At 48.5% G+C, this 12061-nt stretch overlaps 1 protein-coding gene across 2 annotated transcripts in view; it reads left to right on the forward strand.

Moving 5' to 3' along the window:
- ABL1 (ABL proto-oncogene 1, non-receptor tyrosine kinase) overlaps nt 1–9345 on the forward strand; it is a 78254-nt gene extending 68909 nt beyond the window's left edge. For both annotated transcript variants that reach the window (XM_069031510.1, XM_069031511.1), the window contains exons 8-11: nt 2002–2154; nt 2793–2882; nt 3204–3368; nt 5724–9345. In XM_069031510.1, coding sequence (XP_068887611.1) covers nt 2002–2154; nt 2793–2882; nt 3204–3368; nt 5724–7423 — 2108 coding nt within the window. In that variant the 3' untranslated portion in view covers nt 7424–9345. The remainder of the gene's footprint in view (nt 1–2001; nt 2155–2792; nt 2883–3203; nt 3369–5723) is intronic.
- Nucleotides 9346–12061: the final 2716 nt, after the last annotated feature.

The following is a 12061-nucleotide window of genomic DNA, read 5'->3' on the forward strand; positions in this document are numbered from 1 at the left end:
TGTTCTATGAGCTTGTCAGAGTGCAGGACCTAATCTCTGCTTGAGCAGTCTCAGAGCAGAGCACAGAGAATGCCGACCTGATTTTATATATATCCGAGTTGTTGGCAAATATGAAAGTAAAGGATACTGTGGTGTTCATAGAAATGTATGAAATAGGGCTGGAGGGCACCAGTGCTACTGCCTTGATGGAGCCCTGGCACAAGACTATGAAGTGATACATTGTTATAAAGCCAAAAACTTTCTAACTACTTCAAGGAGGAGGGAATCTGGTTCGTTTTATGTTAAAAAAAATAATTATGTGTGTATCTGTCTAGTGATAGCTCCAAGCTCGTCTTTCTGCATTTTAAAAGAATAATCTTTGGAATGAGATGAGGAGAAGCAGAGGGAAAATTTGATGACAAATGGTTATTGAAGAGCCCTGAAGTGCTGGTGATAAGAGTAGGCTTAGCTAAATGGAGCTGTATTGTATCAAATCTGACCACAGAAAATCTCATTGTACTTTTATCAGCCTGTCTTTGGGTTTTGTATCTCTGCCATAGCTGTTGGTCAAATTCTCAGAAGTGCCCAGTGACATGAGATAGAAGTTTGTGGAATGTGGTCCCAAAGGCACTTGGAAAATGATATCCTGAGCATCTTCTATATATAAACCAACAGACAGTAGTGAAGCAGAGATTAAGTTTTCTGCAGTTTGGGGGAAAATGTGCAGAGAAAGGCTTCATGTTGAAGAAACTTTTAGGTAGATGGCTGGTGTAAAATGTTTTGTAGATGAGGGAGGAAAAGCCAAAACAGCCTCTCAAGGAGTATGTGCTTGCTGACCAAGGTGTTTCTGCTGCTTTGGGTTTCCATGTGGTGTGGGCTGCGGAGTATCTGCCACAGTCTTGGGATGTTGCTGTACTGCTGTGGTGGCTGCAGGATCCCTGTTGCATTTCAATAGCAGAGTACTTAGGGGAGGAAAGATCCCAAAGGAATATGGGGTATCTTTAGTTAGGGTTAATGTAACCTTGGGAAGCAGAGTTGGGGCAGGGGACTTTGTGATCTCATCAGAGATCAGCTGTCCCCGGAGGCCAGGGCTGCTGCTGGGCACGCCAGGGTTTAGATGTTTTCACCTCACTGCCTCAAGACAGCAATCAAAGAAAATTGTGCACAGAAATGTCTAATGTAAATTACCCTTGGTGGCGTTGCCATGTAATGTGATGTGATTTCCTTACTTATGCAGAATTGTAATCGCTTTCTCTTCAGGTTAAGAAGAGAATAGGGTGACTGAACTAATTACATGCAGGTTGTTGAACTGGTATTGGGTTTACTCTGTGTGCCTGACTCCTGGGTTAGCTGCCTGACCCTGCTGCTGACCTGCATCCCCACTGACTGCTGCCACTTGAATGCCTCGCCTGTTCCAAGACCCTTTTTGTGCTCTCCCCTTCCTGTTCAGCTTTCCCTGGGACCAAACTGTCTCACCCTCACTGTATCTCGTTGGTAGCAACTGCTGAAACTTTCCTCTCACTGCTGCCTCCCAGATTTCCCTTCTAGACCACGCTACAGCTAAACAAGGGCACCCCAAAAACACTGAGCTATTAAAATGTGCGAGTCCTCCGGGGAGAGGTTGCAAATGAGAGGAGCTGTCACACTGAGGGAGCGACTGCAGTGCAGCAGTGAAGCAGTTTCAGCTAATCCACTGTGAAGTCTCTTAATTGTGCCTCTAATAGGACTTGAAGGATCTCAAGGCGTTCAGGTTTGAGACAACTGATACATTGAAAATTAGTCTAATTCTACCCTGTCATATCGCAGGAGACTTGTCTGTGCTGATGGAGAGGCTTGTTACGCTTCTTTAACATTTAAACTGCTGCTGAGCATGGGATCTGAGCCATCCAGAGCTGGTCTAAGTGTGCAGCACTGTGTAGTGACTACTCCCACTAAACATCCTCTCAAATTCAAGATGAAAACAAAGCTTATTGATTTTTTTCCTCCCTTTCTTTTTTTCTTCCCTCTTGTTCTCTACTGCAGCCTTTGGTGTTCTGCTGTGGGAAATTGCAACCTACGGTATGTCCCCTTACCCTGGGATTGACCTGTCTCAAGTCTATGAGCTGTTGGAGAAGGACTATCGTATGGAGCGTCCTGAAGGCTGTCCTGAGAAAGTTTATGAGCTCATGAGAGCATGTAAGTGTTTCTTAGCCCTGCAAATGCTGCTTTTTAGCTTTGCAGAGGTGCAGTAAAAGTGCAAGGAGCTGGCTATGTACAGCAAGGCACGAGAACCCCCTGCCAGTTGCAGGGAAGGTGCAGTGCTGTGTGGAAGTGTTTGATTTAAAACTGCGTTCCCTGGAGGATGAACACGCTATGAAACCAGCTGTTCATCTCCACTGGGAGCCCACAGGCTCCAAGAGGAGATTTGTTGTGGATCTCCATGCTTCCTTTGTCTTCTTTTTCCTGACAACTTAAAGAAAAGCTTGTGTTCCAAGGATGAAGCAGGAGCTTCATTTGGCTTCTTGCAGGACTTGTGACTCTTCACTGTGGCCTTTTGATACGTGACTCAGTGCCCTGCACTTTACCCCAGCAGTGCTCAGCACCTACTGTCACACACTGACACCAAAACCTGATTTAGGGAGTGCTGGGTGTCTGCAGCTGTCACTGAGCCAAAGTGGTTGCAGACACCCAGCACCCTGTAAATCAGATTTTCGTGTCAGTATTTTATCTCAGTGTATTGGAAGGGAGCTGTGATTTCTGGCTCCTCCTGGTGCAGAGTTCTGAGTGTCTGCTGCTGGAGGGAAGTTTTGAGTGGTGGTGTGGGTTTTTTTCAGGCTGGCAGTGGAGTCCTTCTGATAGACCATCCTTTGCTGAGATCCATCAGGCCTTTGAAACGATGTTTCAGGAATCCAGCATATCCGATGGTAGGTCTGGGTCCCTGTTGGGGTGGGGAAAGGGCTGACTGCATCCTTAACTCTGCCCGTTATTCATAGACTGCTTTGCAATGAAACTCAGTCCTCTGTTATACAACTTGGTATAAATGATGTAGAAAGCAGTTATTTGTTTACATGTGGGGTTTTTTTTCTGGGCAAACATCTCATTTTAAAGGGCCAAATGGCTGAATAACCCCAAGGAACCCCTGTTTCATGTTGTTTCCTTTTCTTTTGAGCTATTAATTCCAAACAGAGCAATAGTTTTTTATCTTCAGTTGATTGCAATGATTGCTTTTCTTCTGTGCATTGCAGAGGTGGAGAAGGAATTGGGAAAGAAGGGCATGAGGAGTGTAGTGAGCAATTTCCTCCAAGCCCCAGAGTTGCCAACCAAAACGCGAACATCGAGGAGAGCTGCTGAAAGCAAAGATGCCAACGAGGGCTTGGAGACTGCACATGCTCGAGGCCAGGGGGAATGTGGTAGGTTTTAATTAAAGTCATTATTCCTTCAGGAAATACAGGGGGAAACAAAATGCACATCTAGCTCCAGGCCCTCATGTAGGCAAAGCTGTGCCTAATAACAGGTGCCATCTCTCTGTACCAGCGCCGTGTTTCTGGGTGACAGGCTGCTGAGTTTGCTGTCCTGGGTCCAGAACTGCTTTTATTAGTTTTTGGAAAGGTAGGTTGTTAATTCTGGGGCCAGATACACACAGCAGCTGGGAGTGTGAATCCTTAACTGGCTGAGGGACTGATGCTCTCCCTGCCTTTGCTTAGAGAAGCCCTTGGAGTTTTTTTAGCTTAATGGCTGTTGCCTGCAGCTCCCTAAAGACCAGACCCTGAGCACAGAGCTCTCTGATCATATCCTCTTCCCATTCCCTGGCAGGAGCTATCAGTGGGATCTCCCACTGCATCTGAGTGCTGGGTAATCTGCTGTGTTCAAGCCACTTTACACTACCACACTGCATAATTTAAAGCAAGGTGATAGCTAGGGTTTAGCAAGCCCCATCAGGGAGGTTTCTTCACTGTTCCATCCTACCAGATTTGTGCTTGCAGCACAGAAGAGTATTACTCTTGGCAGGCACCAAATATAATTTCAGCAAGGGACAAAGAGGTATTTACAGACTCTTCCATAAAATTAAACTTCCAATCAGTTTCTTCAGGCACTTACCTTCCATTCCGAGGTAATAAAAGCAGTGGTAAACAGCTGAATGAGTACAGGAGATTTGTATCTAGCTCTGTGTTTGACAAACAAGAATGTAAAATGAAATACAGTGGGGTTTTTTCCAGCTCCTGCTGAGGTTGCCTCCTCTGACCATTCTTGTGACCGACCTTTTCTGTGTAATGTTAGATTCACCCAGCAGTACATGGCTCAGTAACCAATGTCCACCTAGACAAAGGGGGGGTGGAAAAAAGGGGGTATTTAAAATGTTGGATAAAGAAGTATCAGTGACTCGGGAAGGAAGGTTATTTACCATATATAGGAAATAGAATTGCCTATTATTACAAGCTTTTGAAGTAAAATAATTTCATTTAAATACTTGAGGGCTTTGAGAAATTCAAGTACAGCAGGCATAATATGATTTTAAAATTATGCTGGGAGTCATTTCACTCTTTACTGTGAAAGAATTTTTTTCACAATAAAGTTTTATTGCAGTTTCCCTTCCAATTGTCAGTGTTTCCATAGCAAGTCCAGCAGCTGGAAGCTGATCCTCAGTGCTAGCTGCTAGTTTTCTCTGGATTTCTGCAGCTCCACTGTGTCTGTACTCAGTAGGGCCACGGCCTTCTGGCTCTTCTGGCTGTCCAGGTCCCCCTGAGTCCTGTGGGAATGGTGTAACTGCAGAGTTCCTGTGCAAACGTGTTGTCTTCTCAAAGCACACGACTGTTTCTTTTCAAATTCTCTCCCCTCAGCCAAAATCCATTCCTCAGCCAAAATCCTACCCATAGCACGATGATCACCAGTTTGTGACTAAGAAGCATCCTTCCTTATGACTCTGCTTCATCTCTCTTCTTGCTGCCTAGTCAAGCTGTAAATGTATATGCTGCCCTGCAGGCATTCCTCCTTTGGATTAGAATGCCATTGGAGTGCCTGGCCTAGGAACAAGCCCCTCTGTCAGTCAGACACAGAGACCTTCAGGACTCTGTATGAATTTATTATAAACCATTATTCATTTTTAAGTACTGCTTGTAAGTGGAGAGAGGGTCACCCCATCGCTTCCCTCTGCTGCAGTGCTGCTGAAGGAGGCTGGTACTGCCCCTTTTCTGTTACGGTACAAAGCTGAGCATCTTTGCAGTGGTATGACCTGAAGTGTCATATTTTGATCTCGATTTCTGCTCATGAAACAGTTATTTCCATTCCCCACAAAGGATGACATCAGGAAAATGAACGAGGAGCCTGGGGATGGAGGTGGGTTACAGAGGTGCCTTATTAATTCAGAGGGTCAGTGATTCAAAAGACAGCAATAGCACAGGGACTAAAGCAAAGGCCTCTTTGTATTTATCTTCTTCACAATGTCAAGTTAAGACAAGTCTCCAGATGCGAGGATGGGAATCTGAACACAAACATGTAGTGTTTGTATGTCACTCTTCCAGTCAGAAACCCACAGGGAAAGTAGTTTGGCAAGCCACCTCAGGAATGAATGGATGCAGCAGGATCACAGACCATGTTCAGTCTAGGAGTGAGTGTGGCTGCACGTAACTTTATTTCTGCTCTGAAGTTGTTTCTGTTTAGAAAGCCTGCACCTTTTGGAGGTGCTTGCAGTGGTTTGATCCTGTAAGAAAATGGGTTATTCTGGCTCTTGGACCAACGCTCAAAACCTCTGTCCTTTTCTCATGCAGACCCCCTGGATCATGAACCTGCTATTTCTCCCTTGCTCCCACGAAAGGAGAGGGTGGCCCTGGAGAGCAGTTTGAATGAAGATGAGCGGCTGCTTCCAAAAGACAAAAAACACAACCTCTTCAGTGCCCTGATCAAGAAGAAGAAGAAAACTGCCCCTACCCCTCCAAAACGGAGCAGCTCCTTCAGGGAGATGGACGGACACTCGGAGCGCAGGGCGGGTGGGGAGGAGGAGTGCAGGGATGCTGGCAATGGAGCTTTCATTGCCCCTGCTGCAGACACAGCTGACCTCTCCAAGTTCCAGAGCCCAAGCAACGGGGCTGGTGTCACCAACGGGGTTGTGGCAGGGAACTCTGGGTTCTTATCTCCCCACTTACGGAAGAAGTCCAGCACGATGAGCAGCAGTCGAGGGGTGGCTGGTGAGGAGGAGAGCAGTTCCAACTCCAGCAAGCGTTTCCTAAGGTCCTGCTCAGCCTCCTGTGTGCCCCATGGAGCAAAGGACACAGAGTGGAAATCCGTGACTCTGCCTCGGGATTTGCAGTCCACGGGACGCCAGTTTGATTCCTCCACTTTTGGAGGGCACAAAAGTGAAAAGCCAGCACTGCCTCGGAAGCGGGCGAATGAGGCCAAGACTGACATTGCTGTCAGGGGAACAGTGACCCCTCCTCCACGGCTGCTTAAGAAGAATGAAGAGACCACTGATGACGTGTTCAAAGATGCAGAGTCGAGCCCTGGTTCCAGCCCTCCCACCCTGACACCAAAACTTGGCCGTAGGCAACCTGCTGCGCCTCCTTCCTCCAGTGGGCTCCACAAGGACGATGGAGTCAAATCCAGTGCCTTAGGTACCACTGTGACGATGGACCAAGGTTCTGCTGCCAAACCCAACCTTGCTGGGTTTGTGGGGGCCAGCAGGGCTTCCTCTGAGGAGCCACGCCTGAGGAGGCTCAAGCAGACCTCGGAGTCGGCAGGGAAGGACAAAGGGAAGTTATCGAAGCTGAAACCAGCCCCTCCGCTCCCACTGTCTTCATCCTCCATTGCCAAGCCTGGGAAGGTTTCTCACAGTCCCAGCCATGAAGCAGCAGCAGATGTGGTGTCTGGGCCGAAATCCAAACAGTTGACTCAGGTTGGAGAGGCTGCAGGCAGTGATGCTGTCAAGCCAAACCAGTCAGGGGAAGGTGTGAAAAAGCTGGGGATCCCCTCTGTACCAAAGCCACAGTCCTCTACAAAGCTGCTGCTGAGCACAGCAACCCCAGCTGCCTCTTCCTCATCCGCACCCTCTGCCCCAGGCGGGGACCAGACATCATCCACAGCCTTCATCCCCCTCATATCCACCAGGGTCTCTCTGCGGAAGACCCGGCAGCCCCCAGAGAGGATTGCCAGTGGCACCATCACCAAAGGGGTGGTGCTGGAAAGCACCGAGGCTCTACGGCTCGCCATCAGCAAGAACTCTGAGCAAATGGCCAGCCACAGCGCCGTCCTGGAGGCTGGCAAGAACCTCTACACCTTCTGCGTGAGCTACGTGGACTCCATTCAGCAGATGAGGAACAAATTTGCCTTTCGGGAGGCCATCAATAAGCTGGAGAACAACCTACGGGAGCTTCAGATCTGCCCAGCGACCGCTGGCAGCGGCCCTGCGGCCACCCAGGACTTTAGCAAACTGCTCAGCTCAGTGAAAGAAATCAGCGACATTGTTCAGAGGTAGCAAGAAACCAGGTTGAAAAACAAAACAAGTGAATCAATCAATTGTAATGGGCCAAAGCCAACTGTGGAGGGAGTAATGTGTGGACTGACAAAGGAGCAGGGCGTTCAGGTTAGGGCTGTGCCATGGACACAGACTGTGAATGGACACCCCAGCTCCAAAGGGCAGGGCTGTGTTCAGGAGGCACTTCCCACCCTCTGAACTCAGATTCCCTGTGTTTCATATAATTGTAATCGTCTTATCTGTGGAGTTCTTGCCTTGTGGACTACAAGTCTAAATGCTGATGTCACACCATGCCTTTTTATTAATATTTTATTGTTCTGGACAGACCATTAAGACTGAAGCCAGACTGGTGGACACAGAGATGCCATCCTCCTCAGGAGGACTTTGTACTGCTTTTTTGTCCCCTCCTTCTGCCCCCCTATACATGAGGATGAGTGTTTGGATAGCAATATACCCACTGCATTTCTTGGGAGAGTTTGCCCAGCACATGGCCCTGGCCCAAGTCTGACATTTGCCTGACACTAATGCAACAGATTTGGTGCTTGGGAGGGAAGGGGGAAAAATTATTAATGTAAGTTTTTTTTAATGACAGAATGCTACAAGTGATGATTGCCCAAATTCTTCCTCTGATTCCACCTGCTACCCTTCATTTCTGTGTTTTCAGTAGTTTCTCAATGTTCTTCAGCTCCAGTGGATTGCTTGGGCTCACAGTGTTGGATGTCACAGCCCAGGAGCCTGTTTGCAGAGCTCCCTCGGCAGCAGAACAGGCCTGGAGAAGGTCTGGAGGAGGATGTGCTGTGGCACTCTCGTGATGTCTGACACTGATGGGGCTGGTGTTTGGGGTGGAGGGTGCAGAGCTTGGGCAGCTGGGAGGGTGGCAGTGGGAAGGGATGGGTTGGGCTGAGCTCTGAGACACAGCTGTGTCTCCGGTTGAATTTCCAACTTTTTGTTTTGTGAAGGGAGATGGAGTCTGGCCTCAGCCCTCCTTCAGAGCCCTGTGCTTTGAGGGGTTGTGGTGCCTGCCTTTCTGTGCCACTGGAACCCCCTGGGAGGAGCTCCAGTGCCAGTACTCGGGTTAAAAGCATTTCTACCTTCATGCCAGCATGGTTCCATCCAGCATCAAAAAAGGATCTGTGAAGACTGCAGACACTTCTCTGGGGTGCATCTCCCAAGGAAACTGCCACAACATGCTGACAGCAAGACTCCTGGCCTTCCTTGCCAAGGTCTTGTGACCTTCCCAATTAATGCTGGGAACTAACTGTGACTCATGACAATAGTGAAAGAACAAGGTTTAGGGCTATTAACAGTGCAATTTAACTCCTCTTAACAGTTCCAAACATGAGAAAAACACATTTCCCATTTTCTGTTCCCCTGTAACTTGTGACCCCTCTTGTGTATCTTAAACACTAATTGCCTTCAATTGTATTTTATGCTGTTCTCTTTGGAACTGTTTGTTTTGTATATGATTTCTAGTAGTTCACTCGTGTGTGTTCACGCCACTTCTCGCCCTCACAAACAGCCATGACATGACACGTGACAAATGTTCAAAAGAAAATACACACTTCTGCCACAGGCTGCCTTTAAAAACGTAAGAAAAAACCCAACCCTTGAATTGTCTCTTTCCTGGAGGTACTGTTTTTACTTTGATAACATATTGTGCCACTATATTATACATTTGTATCTCGTTATTACACACTTTTGTAGACTTGTCTTTTTTACAGTGTGTAAATAGCTCTGTCCTTCCTCTCTGTGATACTTAAGGGGGTCGTTTCCCCTTTAATTTAGTCCAGTACAGATTGTTTCTGTACACGACTTCAATTCTTTCTTCTCTCTTTCTCTATTTTCCTTTTTTTTTTTGATTTGTTTTTTATTCCAGTCTCTCTTGCGTAGTATATTTAAAAATAAATCAATGTTGAGGAAGATTTGTGTTTGTCTGTTAGTGAGACTTTCCCAACCCAGCTGACTCCCCTTAGACTCTGCATCCAAAACCAGGAGTTCCTGTTTGGGGGGTTCACTGTGACCCTTCAGCCCAGTGGGATGGTCAGAGCCAGGCCAGCAGCCCTTTTCCATGTTCTTTTGATCTGGCTCTGAAAAGTCAGGAGAGAAAAGAGATGCACAGAGTAAAGACTGTGTCATCACCTCTTTTGAATCAAAGACTTTGCTGTTGTCTTCAAGGAGATTTAAATCAAGAGATTTGATGGAACTTTTCCCTCTGTTAATGGTTTGTATTCTGCAATTCAGCTGCTGTTGTGTTTACCTCTTCCTCTGCTATGAAATGACCCATGAGTTTCTCTCCTCATACAGTTCCCTCCCTCATATCTGGTTGCCCATTCTTATTTTCTGTTTCCTTTCAGCCTTTCTGGCTGAAGGCTCTAAATTATGAGGGAGGGATGTTTCCAGGTACTGAGCAGCCTCTAAAATGAGCCACTGCCTTGATTAATGAAGATGCTAAAGACTAAAGAAAGGATGAGAAGGGAACAACGGCGGGTGACGGCGCGTGGTGTGCCCGAGGCCCCACCGTTCCACAATGATATTTTAGGGTTATAACCCAGTTCTTCCCATTTCTAATTCCCTCAGTAAGTCCATGGTGCAATCTGTGGGGCCTGGCACTGGGATCTGCTCACTCCTGGGCTGGGGGAGCAATGCTCATGAGAAACCCTGGCCTGCTGTGACAGCAACTGCATTGGGCTGCTTTGAGTGAGGCTGAAGAAGGTGAAGGGGAAGCATGAGGGTGCACTGGTGAGTATAAACACCATTCATGGCCTGCACTTGGCAAGGTGCAGGCACAGCAAAGGCGTCTGCAGTGAGTGGAACCACAGCACTGCGAGTTCTGGGTGGGATGGTGACCAACACCCTGGCAAAGGTCAGTGTCCAAACTTCAATGTGGTGAGCAGCTGTGGGCTGAGGTAAGATGGAGGAGCTTAACCTGCCCCTAAATGCAACCACTCCTGGTGATCTGCATCTCTGCTGGCTTAGGGGCTGGTCCCTGGTGTCGTGGGAAGGCAGAGGCCGGTTGACCTGGCTGCGGAAAGCCCCCAGATCCGTGGTGTTGGGAGTAAGAGACAGGGGATTAAAGGCTAAATTTAGCTGAGTACAGTAGGAGTTGATTTAACAGATCGATGCATTTAACAGTTTGATTGCTCCAATTTTCAAGGCTATTGAGCTTGAAAGTGAGAGTGCTCTGGGGGAAAAATAGCTGTGTTTGTGGTTTTGTTTTGGGTTTTGTGTCGTTGAAATTACAATGTTCACTGTTTTACGTTTTGCTTTAATGTCATCTTGCCTTTTGTTGAGAAGTTGCTTGTCACAAGGTGTAAAATTTGGTCAGTGTTTTATGCTCACTCTTCTTACAAACCCCATGTTTTTATGGTCAGGCTGGCACGGCAGCCTGGCTGGGCCAGTGGTCCAGTGGTGTTTTCAGATGTGCCAGACCACTGCCTGTCACCTGGGGCGGTCAGGGACAGCCCACAGCCTCTTCCTTGGCTCACATTCATCCTTCCACATTTGAAAAGAGAGGAAAATACACCTAAGCACAGTGTCACCTCTGAGGAGAGGGCTCCTCTCATCACCTGTGCGTCTAAAAGGGGACTGGCAGCACAGTGGGACACACTCCTTGTCTGAGGATGAGACCTGGCCTGGGTGGGCTGCTGAGAATGATGCTTCTGGATCGATTCCTGGTCAGTCCTGATGCCTTGGCTGTGCCAGTGTTCCTAACATTGTGGGTGAGGGACAGCCCTCAGTCATTCCAGTGTTGAGGCCGGGCTCAGAGCTGTCCTGCCTGGCAGTGCTGCTCAGTGCTCAATGGTAGATCCAGCTCAGCAGAAAGCTGACCTGCAAACCAGGCCATGCTGAATGTTTTCCCAGCAATCGCCCCCCTGTTGAGGGTTCTTTCTTTGTCCGACCATCAATTCTGCTGGTAAAGGTCCCACCTGTGCTCCTGGAGCCTGCATGACCCAGTTATGATACACAGAGCCTCTTCATGAGTCCCTTGGATGCAATTAAACCGGGCTCTTCTGCAGAGCATCCTTTGGGTTTCTGAGATTCGCTGTTCCCATTGTGTGTGTTTGTAGTGCTGCAGGTCTGCCCGGGGGGAGGCAAGGGGAGAGGCAGCCCACGGGAGTGGAACAGATAAGCAGAGGCCAGGGCAGGGCTGAGGGCTGTGCCTGGGCAGGGAAGGTTAGCGGGGTGTTTCGTGGAGAGTCCCAGCAGTGATGGCAGTGTCTGCATCGGCTCCTGCTGTCTCGGTGCACTGGCCACGTGTAGAGGAATCCAGGGCCTGTTTGATCCAGCTCCTTAGGGATTGGTGTGAGGGCGGGTTGTGAGCTCTCTGCCTCTCAAAGGTGTTCAGGGTCCCCTCGGGAGCTGCTCCCCTCCTCAGGAGGAGAGGAACTGGGAAGGGGTGTAGCTTCCTGTGGGAGCTGGGTGGCAGATACCGCGGCCAGTGTGCAGGGGTCGTTCTTGGCATGTTCCCCCTCCTTCCTCCCAGACACACCCCCAGGCTCCAGGCTGTTATTTTCCATTCACTTTTACTTCCCCTCCCCAGTATTAATCACCAAGGAGCAGGAATCAAGAGCCTGGAATGCTGCCTCTTCCCAGGCACCCTAAGGTGTGCTCAGGGGAGTTCAGGGATGCCGTGGCCCC

Source organism: Aphelocoma coerulescens, chromosome 17 (assembly GCF_041296385.1).
Source record: "Aphelocoma coerulescens isolate FSJ_1873_10779 chromosome 17, UR_Acoe_1.0, whole genome shotgun sequence".
NCBI classification, from domain to species: domain Eukaryota; kingdom Metazoa; phylum Chordata; class Aves; order Passeriformes; family Corvidae; genus Aphelocoma; species Aphelocoma coerulescens.